The 13,175-nt window shown below is 33.5% G+C and overlaps 1 protein-coding gene across 8 annotated transcripts in view; it reads left to right on the forward strand.

Annotated features, from left to right (window-relative positions):
* Positions 1-13,175, forward strand: part of LOC143232395 (transcriptional coactivator YAP1-like) — an 81,718-nt gene that overhangs the window by 22,640 nt on the left and 45,903 nt on the right. The window contains exon 1 of one of the 8 annotated variants that reach the window (XM_076467789.1): positions 6,570-6,800. The exons of the other annotated variants lie outside the window; for them this stretch is intronic. Within the exon in view, the coding sequence (XP_076323904.1) occupies positions 6,790-6,800 (11 nt within the window). The 5' untranslated portion in view covers positions 6,570-6,789. Of the gene's footprint in view, positions 1-6,569; positions 6,801-13,175 lie in introns of those variants that run through there. 8 annotated transcript variants of the gene reach the window in all.

A 13,175-nucleotide genomic window follows, 5' to 3' on the forward strand; every position in this document is an offset into this window, starting at 1 on the left:
CAAAAAAATGCGTTTATTGCACGTGGATATGTTTACTTTTAGTATGATTAATTTTTGGAAGAAGTTTAAGGTTTTCGGCATTGTTAAAAATGTTATCGGTATGTGTTCATTTGGGGAAAAAAAAATTTCATCCTTTGATCTCGTCATCTATAGAGAGATTTTGCATAATGGTGTATTCTTTTGATTTTTGTAAAATAAAGTTTTTAATTTATTGTCACCTTGCTAACACCCAATACTGAAGTTGTATTTCAGAATATATGTTGGAAAGTATACCATCGAAGAAATTTTAGGGAACCGGACCTGTGACAGGAGCTATTTTATACGCACATACACAATTGCAAATGTAGATATTAACGAACTCATTTAGCTCTAATAAGCAGATTAATATGTGGTATAAAGTTCGAGCGAGCTGTTTTATTCCAATATGAATAAAGTGATATATAAAATATTTTACGAGTCGATTCATATGCAGTTTGCGATTTTAATACAAGATGTCACCTTTGTCAATCTATATATATATATATATCCAAAATTTCAGGCTATCCTAAACTGTGGCTTTGATATAAATGAGATTATTTGTGTGTTTATGTAGGTATTATTCACATCTGTATTTTCCGTGATGAAACACTACCGTCATGTTAATTTACGTGTTACAGTTAGGTACATATTTAAAGCAAACAGCATCGATCTAGTTTTTTTAAATCTCGTTCCTTGACTTAAAAATTACATTTTTTTTCCTGTATGATCTCATGAGTAACGTGACTGATTTTGCTTTCGACCTTTATTTTATGAACTTCCTTTATGGAAGTGTCATGGCAATTGTTTCTGCTATTATATATTTGATTTAATTGTTTCATTATCTATTTATCAAATTAGAACTACTTATCTTTAACTCTTCTCTATTCAAGTTGTGTGACTGGTATTCAAAAGAACGAAAATATAGGCTCTTCTTGAGGTTTGCTTCCTCCCTCCTCTTATGCATGGTGAGTGACTTCACTCTGATGTTAGCGGGTACTCCGAGTTGAAGTAACTGGCATCAGTTGTCTTATGAGTATTGCGAGACAGTGAGAGTAAAATTATAATAATTTATTCTTGATTGACAATTTAGAATAACATTGAAAGGGGTCTTCTGTTATTATCTGTAATGAGCACTTGTAAAGACTCTTCTTTATTTATATTCATGCTTCGAATTTTCATTTAATATACACATAGTTTTGTTGTTTTTCCAACTCAAAACTCTGTAGACTAAATAAGTGTTTGTGAGTGTGTTTTCTTATAGTAAAGCCACATCGGGGTATCTATGTCCGCTGAGGTAAATCGAACCCCTGATTTTAGCGTTGTAAATTTGTAGACACTTCGCTGTCCCAGCAGGGGACAGTTTTAATAACATAAATCTCTAATTTTGTGTTCTATCTGAATCATAGAATGTTGATGTTGGGCTACCATTAGTTCAACTGCACTGATAAAGCTACTAGTTTACAAATCTGACTTGCGTATGTACATGCAACTAAATGCACTAGATTTATATGTATACTTGTAAGCTCGCCTTGAATAAAACACCTTTTCAATAATACTATATGTGGGTGTTTGTATAGGGTGGAATGGAAAAGAGAATAGTGTCGTAGCTTACGTGTGAAACTGGTTGCGCCACATAGAAGCGTTAATTGTTTGATATACATTGTCAAGCTAATGTCAGCTTCGTTCATCGCATGTGTATAATGTGTATAACGTTTCTTTAAATTATATTTTATTTGTTTAAAAGTATAATTTTAATAAACGTTTTGTGTAGTAACACCTCATTACGTAAATACACGGAAAAGAATAAAATAATGTACAGCAAGTAGTAGGTAAATACATAATACAGTGTAATCTCAAAGTTATTATTTATTATCACCGAACAAGTTTTATATGAAATCAAATTTTTGATGTTTGGTTTTCAAAGGTTAGACTGAAAAGTTTTTTGTTTTTTTTTCATAATAGTGGATCTTAACTATTATTGTATATCAATATAAACATTTTGTGAAATCGAATCGCTAAACCACTATTTGACAAAAGTCCATTTACATTTTCAGTTGTTTAACCGCTGGATTGTTTGTCATGGAACGTGGCACATGCTGTCATGTGGGAAATATTAAACGTGCCTTGGAATTTGAGTGCGGAAGTAGAACCCACACAGTGTTAGGATACATCGCTTATCAGTCTTAACCTCCGTTCACCAAGCCTCACATGTAAAGAATAAAAAGAGTGACATAAGAAAAAAATATAAAATAAGAAAACAAGATGTGGGTGCTCAAGCCCACACCTATATCATTCTTCAGTGTTTGCAGACATTTATGGGACAGTGACTGCTTTCTGAAGAAAGTAAAATAAGGTTCTTCCACTGAGGGAGATCAGAAAGGAAAAGATCTAAAGTTGACGTTTCACTCACCATTAGAGTAGAAAATCTTCTATTAATTAGATCGTATTAATAGCACAACTGACAAAAAATAATTTATATTAAAATAGAATAAAATCCCTACCGCGTTTTCTGAGCTAGTAACATACTCAACCTAGTGAAGTCTAGTGTAACTACTAATTAATAGATCACGTCTTGTAAAAGCGTACGTAATTGTTCGTGTTAATAATGTTAATGCGCGAATGAAAATAGTGCCAAAAGATGTTTTTTTGTTTAAGTGACTTTATTTAATTATTTAAAAATATTAAAGATTGTCAACATTTTCAAGCTTTATATATTTCGTTTTTTCTTATATTTGTGTAGTATACTATTATGTTCGTTGGAAGTTATGTCAATAAATTTTTAATGTTTGCTTTTGTGATTCATTTTATATTAACCTTTTATTAATATTTTAACATTAGTAATACTATAATTTGTTACAACTTCTACAAAATATTAAGTACTCATGAATTTATAATGTTGATAATAGAAAAATATGGGATATTACCTTTAGGAGAGGGTTGGCCACATATTACAAAAGAAAAACTAATATTTTTATCAAAATATTTAACTTAATATCATTATTAGTTATTTTAATTCCCAATATAGATATTAAACTCAAGCAAATATTTAAGTTTAAACCATTTCTAATCTTACTGGGTAAGTGTTGTGAATAAATTTACCCATTTCCAGATTATTTGTACTAATTAAGTTACGCAGTTGAAATAAAAATCGGGATTTATAATGCTTTCAATAAATTTATTTTCATAAAAGTAAACATATAAATTTACTATGCTAGTGGAATAGTTGACTCTCATTGAAACATCTTGTTTAATTACCTGATTATTGAAAAAATGGATATAATTGTTATAAATACAGAAACTCAATATAACCTGTATATTTTTGAAGATGCAATTTATTTTTTCATGTAATACAGAAGGTTACAATATTGTTCTGTTAATGAATCCATAACTAATATTTTTAAAGGAATTATTGTATATAAAGTAGTAAAATCAAATATTGATCGGTTTTACTTCTCCACAATTATTTAAATATTCTAAAACTGGGTAATTTTATTTTTATTATATAAAAAGTTTGTTTATCATCACTGCTATTTATATTTTTAGTTTTATCAAATAAAATATTAACTTCTTTATTTAATGAAATGATAGTTGTTTAATACTTATTTTAACTGTAGAGTTAAATTTCATAGGATATTTATGTAACTTAGGAATAACATACAGTAAAGAAAAATCTGTAAAAGGATTTGGTTAGAAATATGTTTTCATAATCTTTAATTAAATGTATTAATTAATATATCTTTTAGATTGGTTAAGACTAACAAGTTTAACTGTTTGTGTCTCATTAATTTCATTAATCTTAAATTGTGCATAGAATCTTTAACAGATAAACACTAAATGACAAGTATTTATCTGTGGGAACAGGTATACTTTTGTTGTGCAGTTTTTGTATCTTAATTTTTAATTGGAATAACGTTGTATCTATTGGATTTTTTAAAACTTGAGAATGTTTTAATTTTACTTTATTAAATACAAAAAACTTTCATTCTAAAACACATGCACACAAACACACATGTATAATCACGTGTATAATTAAGCCGCTTTATGTATAGAAGGCAAACATATAGGTTGAGACTGTATGTTCATCCATTCTATCTTTCAGTTACATTAGGCTATTTTCTAAAAAGCCTCCCAGTGGCTTAGCGGTATGTCTGCGGACTTGCAACGCTAAAAACCGGGTTTCGATACCCGTGGTGGGCAGAGTACGGATAGCCCATTGTGTAGCTTTGTGCTTAATTCAAAAAACAACAACAACATTTTCTAAAACAAATTACTTTGACCGACTCCATGTTTTTTAACATCGTTGTAATCATTTTGAATCTGACTTCGACTGGGCTAACCTGTTTTGATCCTATCTGATCCAGAACGTAGAAAATAAGTTTAAACGTTTAATTATTACACTTTGAATATTCTTATTTTTCAGTTTCTATATGTGCTAAGCAAGGGTGATTTCGCTACTTTCATGTGTATGAAATAAAAAGCTTCGTCTAATTATATCCTTTGTTTCACTCGAGAAAGCTAGGTTAACCGTAGTTGGTTGTTTTTTATATACATAGCGTCTTTGTCACCACGTTTTTCTTACTATTATGCGTTGAAACTTTACATGTATACTACTTATCTCAGATATTAAAGCATTTATTTATGTCCGGTATGAATATATTAATTATTAAAAGTATTAGTTAAAGAAACGGGTCCTAATTAATTATTGGTCTCAATACATACTTATTTACATAGCAAGCCGTACTTGTATGGTGAGATGTGTTATGCGAAATATTGAACTATGCACGTTAGTGCTTATCATGCTAGAGACGAAATGGCGTAACCTACCCATTGTAATCTGTTTGTAGCAGTTTCTTGTATCTCATTTCGTTGTGGATACATATATTACAACTTCAAGTTCTTTCTTACGTTTTATTAGACAGAGTTTTATGTACTTAATGCCTTTCATAGGCAGATATCTTGCATATATTTTCGCACCTTTATTTGAATCGTATCTTTAGAAAATACAATAAGGCTATCTATGCTAGAAGTCTAACTGGCAGGAACAATGAAGCATCAACATACAATATACTGAACATTTACAAAACGTATATTAGGCCAGTAATTGACTACGCAGCTCCAGTTTGGATAACTGTAAGTGACAAAATCAAAACCAAGCTACAAACATTACAAAACACGCTCCTCACAACAGTATACAGATTTCCCAGAACTACATCATCAAACTTCATACACAAATATGTAAACAAACCAACGATAGTAAATAGACTACTATATAGTACAATAAATAATACTTTCGATAAAAATTGAATGAAAAATGAAATATTATACGAGCTAGATAGGTACAGCATACATGATGAAGATAGTCCTAAACATCTCTCCCCGATCAACATATATTTTAAACACAAAAATAAATTTTTAAAAAAATATTAAAAAGGGAGAGAGAAAAAGCCACCATCAAACTAGACTTCCTACTGATAGGGCAGATCATATTGATAAATGTACGAAAAACGTACATGGACATTGCCCTGAAAAGGGTCGGTAAACTCAAACTACTCTGACCCTAAAGTAGTAGCCAGCCATACCAACTCGTACTGCATGCTCAAGAAAGGAGGAAAAGGTCAAATCGCACCCGACCCTTAAGGGTACACAAGGTCGCCCAAATCCCGAGAGAGAGAGAATAAGGTTATATGTAAGACTACTTATACCGCAGCCATTGAAGCGACAAATTCACACGAGTAATTAAATCAAATAGAAAACTACTACAACAAACGAAGAACCAAGATAAGTTCACTCAAACAACAAATCATATTCACAAAATTAACCTAAACACGTAAACATCTCACAAAAGTATGCATTAATGAAACTTTTCTCCGGCCATGTTATCAAATTTCCTAAGCCTAACCTACGATTCAGAGCCAGATTGGAACAAACATGTAAATAAAGCTAGAAATAAAATATGGTAGAGGGTAAATTACCTCTGACTGGCAACAACTAAAAACATAATAAGTCCATAAAACCTATTTATGTTCAGTGGTAGATTAAGCCTGACCAGGATGGTTAAATGTGACATTTCAAAGCTTATAATCACTAAAGCATACAGAGTTCGCAGGTCTACAGATCTACACAATTATTAAACGTCACTGTTATGAGACAGACATACTTAGACTACTACAAAAATCTGAACAAAAATACCCCACAAAAAATACTGAAACTTTATCGCACATGACGAAGATAGACCTAAGTACCACTCATCATTAAATCCAGTAAATTCGCTATGTAACCTGTGGACGTCTACCGATAGTTAGAAACAGTTTTAAGTTTTTTCTTTTTATATGTATTTTATTTTATTATAGAAATAAGATTAGTGCTGTTTATTTATCTGTCGGTATCTATGGAACTGATTGTAAGAACAAGACTATGTTTATACAAACGAAAAAAGCGAAATACTTGCCAGAAAAATAACAAAAATGTGTGTCTTCCATATACATGGAAAGCGCCACTCGCGTGTGCATTCAGCTACGGTCAGTTGAAGTACGCGTGCAGTGGCTGCATGGTGTTAAAACGCATTTCTCTAGCTATCAGACTGAATAATATTGGAGAACAGTTGTGGGTTTAATCTAGTACAGTCAAGTATTAAAACAACAGCCAAGATGGAGGCAGAAGTCCAGGGTTCATCTTGATCCTCTTGGGTCGTATGACTAAAGAACAGCCAGAGTGCGTTCTGGGTCCTTGCAAGGACTTTAGCGGTTTTTCTATACCTTTAACTGTAACCTGATGCTTGTAAGGTATGTCGGTTATATCAAGTAACTGTATACCTCGAGTAAATTATGCAATTTGTGTAATACTACACCTACAGTGACTGTATTTAATTAACGCTGAGGTATGTGTATTGTGTTCTAGAAATTACACATGAGTAAATAATATTTTTTAAAAAAATGTAATAATGTTGAACTTTGACCATGGAAATATATTTAAAGGACTAAAAACTAGAGAAATTTAAGGTGGAGCTCAAGTTAGGTTTATGTATATATTATTAGGATATATTGTAAATACACTGAACGAACATTTACTCTTCATATGTAACATAACTTATTTTGTTTTTTGTTTTTTTTTCCAGAATTTATCCCTGGTCAATAAATAGTATAGCTTAGGTGGTTTATGTAAAAGTCACTTGCTGTGCTTTATAGCAAAACAACAATATAAGTGTATGAAAAAAAAATCGTTCATTAAAACTTAACAAAAAAAAAACTATAACATACGTTCAGATTTCATCTAGACGTTTCCAAGTGCTCTAAAGATGATGACAAATGAATTTGTTATTCTTTGAAGTTTGGTCGACATTTGAGAAAGATGTTTATGTGAACTTATCCTGCCTTGTTTTTTCTTTTCTTTCTTTTTGTGTGTGTGTGAGAGAGAGAACGTTTCAAGCTCTATTCTGAGTCCTTCAGATCTGGAGAGTTGTTTTTTTATTGTGGGTTTTTATAGTATTATGAAGTGTGGTCTTGATGTGTAACTTGTATACATTTCTTTTTAATAGATGGTTCCAAGTTCTGCTAGTGTTTTGTACCTTATCTTGGGTAAGATTTGACCTTTCCATTTTTATCCTTAGGTCTTATTATATTCCTGAGTTTTGAGTGCTGTTCTTTGTCTAAGATTTTGTTTTTCTCCCATTCATTTTGTATTTGCATCCTGAGTTGTATCGGTATTTAACAGTTGTCTCTTTAGGGGAGGGAGGGTTCACGAGTTGTATTATATTTGCATGTTTTTTACTTTATTGTTTCACTTATATTTGCAACTGCATGGGATACTGGACCTTACCTGTTTTATTTTTTTTTGTTTGCTCAACAAATGATATGATATTTATAGTTTTAAGTATTACATTGTTTCAGCTCCTGATTTTGTAGATCGCATTTGGTATAAAACAGGAAAAAGATGTTGAATTTTTGTTCCTCCTCTTTTGTCCGAGTTTTTTCTTCTGTCAGTAGCTGAGTATTCGGGGTTACATATTTTCTCATTATACTTTTTGTACGAGATTGTGATGGTTTTATTTGAAGTAGAGATGCTGATGAATGTGGATAGGTTTCCTTTAGACATTTATTGATAAATGTTGTTCATGTGAATGAACTAGCAAAGAGAATTAAAACATCGGAATTTCGACATACAACTTCTCATGGCTACAGAGCTCCGCAACTATATGATCTCTTCAAGGTCCATAAACCCGATCTTCCATTAACATCCGTCGTAATTACTGTAGGTTCCGTTTGTTGTTACTCACTGTTCTGATATCTTCTACCAGTTCTTATGCCCTGAACCCACAACGACTCCCATGCTGACAACTCTAGACCATTCATCAAAGAAGTCAACAAACTGTCAGAAGGTCTGATAATCTTTTACATCACATGTGCTTTCAAACATACCGGTATAAGACTTCCTTACTCTTATCGGACGGAATCACTTTAGATCAGTGGTTTAGCCATGGATTTCTCCGTTTTTACCCATACAGTCAGAACAACAATACACCATCCATTTCATAGCACAGATAGAAATCAAAACAATAGCCGCTACCTTTCCAGGATGAGCCAGTTCCTCAACACAGAAGTCTGCGGGAAAACCTATTCAAACTTATTGCAGAATTCAAGCAAACGGCTAAAACAAAGAGTTCATTGAACAACCACTGAAAAACAAAACATCAACTAAGACAATATGGGATGAACCAATCCAATACCTTTCTTCCTGTTATGCCAAATATAAGCTCAGTAATGGCTTTAGGTGTTTGTTATCTTAGGCAAGATTTAAAATTGTCTTTTTTAGCTGATTCCTGCAACATTATTAGAATAACTATCAATGAAACATTGAATAAACAACTTGTCGTAATTTATTGTAAATTCTACTTCAGCAAAGCCTATCTGTATTTTATTTAGAAGTGTGTTTAGCTTCAGAATAAATTTTATTTCATAGTCTTTTAACTCAAAAGGCGTGACATTTTTGTAGGTTCTGCAAACAATTTAATATTAGAGTATCAGTAAAAGCGAGAACTTTCAAAGACGTCAATTAAACAAGCCCCCTCCACCGAAAAAACAACAATAACAAACAGGTCGTATAAAGTTTTCCCTGGATGATTTTACATCGGCAAAGTAGATAGAACTACCCAAAAATGAAACGAAAACCAGAGATGCAGCAAGACACGTGCACCCAGAAAACTTAGCCATTGCCAAACATTGTTATAATACAGAATAGAAGTGTGAATTGGAGGGATATACAATCATAAAGGCCCGGCATGGCCAGGTGGGTTAAGGTGTGCAACTCGTAATCTGAGGGTCGCGGGTTCGCATCCCCGTCGCACCAAACATGTTCGCCCTTTCAGCCGTGGGGGCGTTATAATATGACGGTCAACCCAACTATTCGTTGGTAAAAGAGTAGCCCAAGAGTTGGCGGTGGGTGGTGATGACTAGCTGCTTTCCCTCTAGTCTCACACTGCTAAATTAGGGACGGCTAGCGCAGATAGCCCTCGAGTAGCTTTATGCGAAACTCAAAACAAACAAACAATACAATCATAAACAAGGAAAAACACTCGTAACTTTGGAATGCTAAAAGAATTATCAGGATATAAATGGAAGGATGAAGGCTCAACTGCGGTCAAGGACTTGACACCCCCACGAACCGATCTGTTCATTCATGGTAGGGATTTTGGACGTAACTCGATGTATTCTGAATTTAAGCAATTTTTCTTTAACCCTGACGTAGTATGAAGAGTATTACAACGTGAAAATAATGTATATATTTACACCCATATAAATCTATATGAACGTCTGGTCGAGCAAGAAAGGTAGAATCCCGATGATGACGGCGGTGATCATGCTTGCTGTTTGACTGTAGGCAGCTGAAGGTCATGTTTTGAGTTCTCGTCACATCAAACATAATCGTCTTTTCACCTGTAGGGGCGTTTTAACATTACGATCAATCCCACTGTTCGTTGGTAGAAGAGTTGGTGAAGGGTGGTGTTGACTCTGGCTCTTCTCTGGTCTGGTAGTGCCAAATTAGGTAGTCCTCGTGTAGCTTTGCGAGAAATTAGAACCAAATCAAACTGTAGGTGGTCTGGATCAGTGGATTCAGTGCCAAATAGCTAGATGTATGAGGGACATAGGAGTGTCCTAAGTAAATCCCATTTTCACTGGGCTGGTGTCGACAAATTTACTCGAGTAAATTGAACCTGCAATTAAAATAATAAGCTGTTAAAAAGTCAAAAATATAATTGAGCTTTAATAATATTTATTTTAAAAAAATAAAATTAAAACATCTTATAACTATTAATACATCAGGAGATTATATGCCTGTTAATTATTAGGTTGAAAGGGGAGATGTTGTGTGTTAATAATAAAGTTGAATGGTGATGTATTATCTGCTAATTGTTGAGTTGAGTGTGGGTATATTTCTGTGACGATGAAGGGGTAGGTGCTGTGATAGGGAATTGACCTGATGAAGGATTTCTGTTTTGTAATTTTATATAGAATTATATATTTATTTAATTTATTTATATAATTTTATATAAAATTACAAAACCGATTTGAGAAATCTTTCTTATCCGGTGGGATGATCGAACGGCCATTTACCAATGATCATGCATGCTATACGCAACGCGCAATTTTGAAGTGTTTTGTGATTTATGGAAATATTACCAGACGTGTTAGTGGTTTAACGAAAGCTTTATACATAAGTAAAAGTATGGATAAAATTCTGCCGGAACTCTCCAGTACTAAGTCCTGGGACGTTTTATTTTTGAGCTGTATTGTTTTGTATGTTAATAGATTATTTTTCTCTTTCAACAACAGGTCCACTTCACCCATCTAAGTACCTCTACTTTAGTTTTCAGAATTTCACGTCTGAGTAAAGGTTTTACAGCCATGAACACGTTTTTATACACTAGTTAATCCTTCTACGATTGTTTTGTGTAATTTCAATGAAGTATGGATTCAAAGTTAACTTATAACAACTAGAAACTTAATTTTGTTTGTAAAGCTGATGTGTGTGTATCGTAAAACTTAAGTATGAGTCTCTAGTTTAAAAAAAAAAATTGTTCGTACTCTTCTGAAAAATATGATCGCTTGTGGTTCAGAACAATCAGACAATTGTAATACCATAGTGTGATTTGGTGAAGGGAAGTCTGGATGGACTCTGTTGGCCTTAAGTGTGTGTGTGTGGGGTCACGAGATGTGTTCATGCCGCTGTATCCCCAGCATATTGAGATGCGTGAGTTAGCAGTGAGAGGATCGTTGGTAGGTCATTAAAGTGTTCGTAAAGGATTATAAATTTGGAATTTAGTGGTAGCACGGTTATTGAGAAAACTTGATGCTCATTGTAGAAAAATGGGTGGAATGTTTTTAGACTTAAGTTTGAATTTATATCCGTTAGCCAACTAGAGTCAAGGGTTTTTCAACATACAAGAAAAGGGCGACTGCGAATTCATTACAATTAAAAGTAGTTTTGGTTGAAACCTAAGCGAAGAAGGGTTTGTGTTTGTTTAGAGGGGTGCTTGTGAGTGCTTTATTTATTGTCTTTTTAGATGCCGTGGCAGCCTGGTGGAAAGAATTATTTTCCAGGAGTTTAATTGTACATTTAAGTAAATTGATGGCAGGAAGTCAATTGAAGTGGATGATTTTGGTCCTTTCTTAAGAGTGACTGTTATAATAGTGAATTTTCATTGTGACGGATAAGAGACGGAAAGAAAAAAAGAAAAATCTATAAATAGGATTAATTAACACACCACCAGTTTACTGGTGAAACAGCACTAAGTCTATGCACTTAGAACATGAATATCTGTGGTTCGATTTATCCGCGGTTGACACAACATATGGCTTTCCTCTAAAACAAACTTTTCCAAATCAACAAATCACAAACTAACGCACTAAGGTTTTCACCAAGACCTCGTTTCATAGTACTACAAAAACTTGGCATGGCCAGGTAGTTAGGGTGCAATCTGAGGAATCATGGATTCAATCTCTGTCCCATCAAATATGCTCTTCTTTTCATCCGTGGGAGGGTTATTATGTGACAATTAATCGTACTATTCGTTGGTAAAAGAGTAGCTGAGGCAGTGGCTGGTGGATGACTAGCTGCTTTCCCTTTAATTTTTCCTGCTAAATTATGGAAGGCTAGCATAGATAGCTCTTACTGTAGCTTTGCACGAAATTCCAAACCAAACTGTAAACGTTTAATGTCATATCTTTTACAATAACAACTGATCGACATCTTTCCAAATGTGAAGAAGGACTCACGTAGAGCCTAACAGAAGAAAGGATCAGTTCACAAAAACTGATCTCCAATGTCGATCGCATTGCTAAAACTCTCTTAAAACTGAAACAACACTCATTTAACATAATATTTAGAGCACTTAGAAACTTCTGGATAGCATCTTGAACATAGGTTGTAAAATAAAGTCAAATTACTTTCAAATTTTAATAAACGAGACCGAAGCAGTGCACAAAACGAACTTCCTTGAATGTTTTGTCTAGAATAAACTAATCAGTTGGAAAATGAGAAATATAATTCTTTATTCGTGCAGCGCACGCGCGGGTGTATATATGAATTTCTGAGTTTCTTTTTTATTCATTTTATAGTTTCACACTATTTATTATACTTAATTTCAATCCCAATAAAAGCCACAAGGTTTCTCATTACTTTTACCTAAAACCTCTGGATACCTACCCCTGCAGCTAAACATTGTAAAACGTCGGTAGCACGGTGGCTTGTTAGATATTGGGCTTGGCCATTCTGACTCAGGTCATCAAAGAGCCCCGACACCCTATGATCGGGGTCAGACTATTGGCATCTGCCGGTGGTATCAGAAGTGATTTATCAAAGAGACTTGGGCAGTAATGTAGACATTCCAAGAAACAGCTTGGTCGGGATCAACAACCTTTACTATTATAGAGTGCATATAGGTGGAAATCTGTAATATGGCTTAAACTAATCTTACAAATATTAAATCTATCAAATCTGACTGTGAGAGCTTGCATATTACATTTACTGTAATGGATAAACTTTGAAGACGGGTCCATTGTCTCTTAATTTTGGTCTTGTCCCTTCCCTCCGGAAAACTTTCTGCGGACACCCATGGAGTGAACTTAGACTCAAAACACATCTAAGTTAAATCAAAGAGCTTT

Source organism: Tachypleus tridentatus, chromosome 11 (assembly GCF_004210375.1).
Source record: "Tachypleus tridentatus isolate NWPU-2018 chromosome 11, ASM421037v1, whole genome shotgun sequence".
Lineage (NCBI taxonomy): Eukaryota > Metazoa > Arthropoda > Merostomata > Xiphosura > Limulidae > Tachypleus > Tachypleus tridentatus.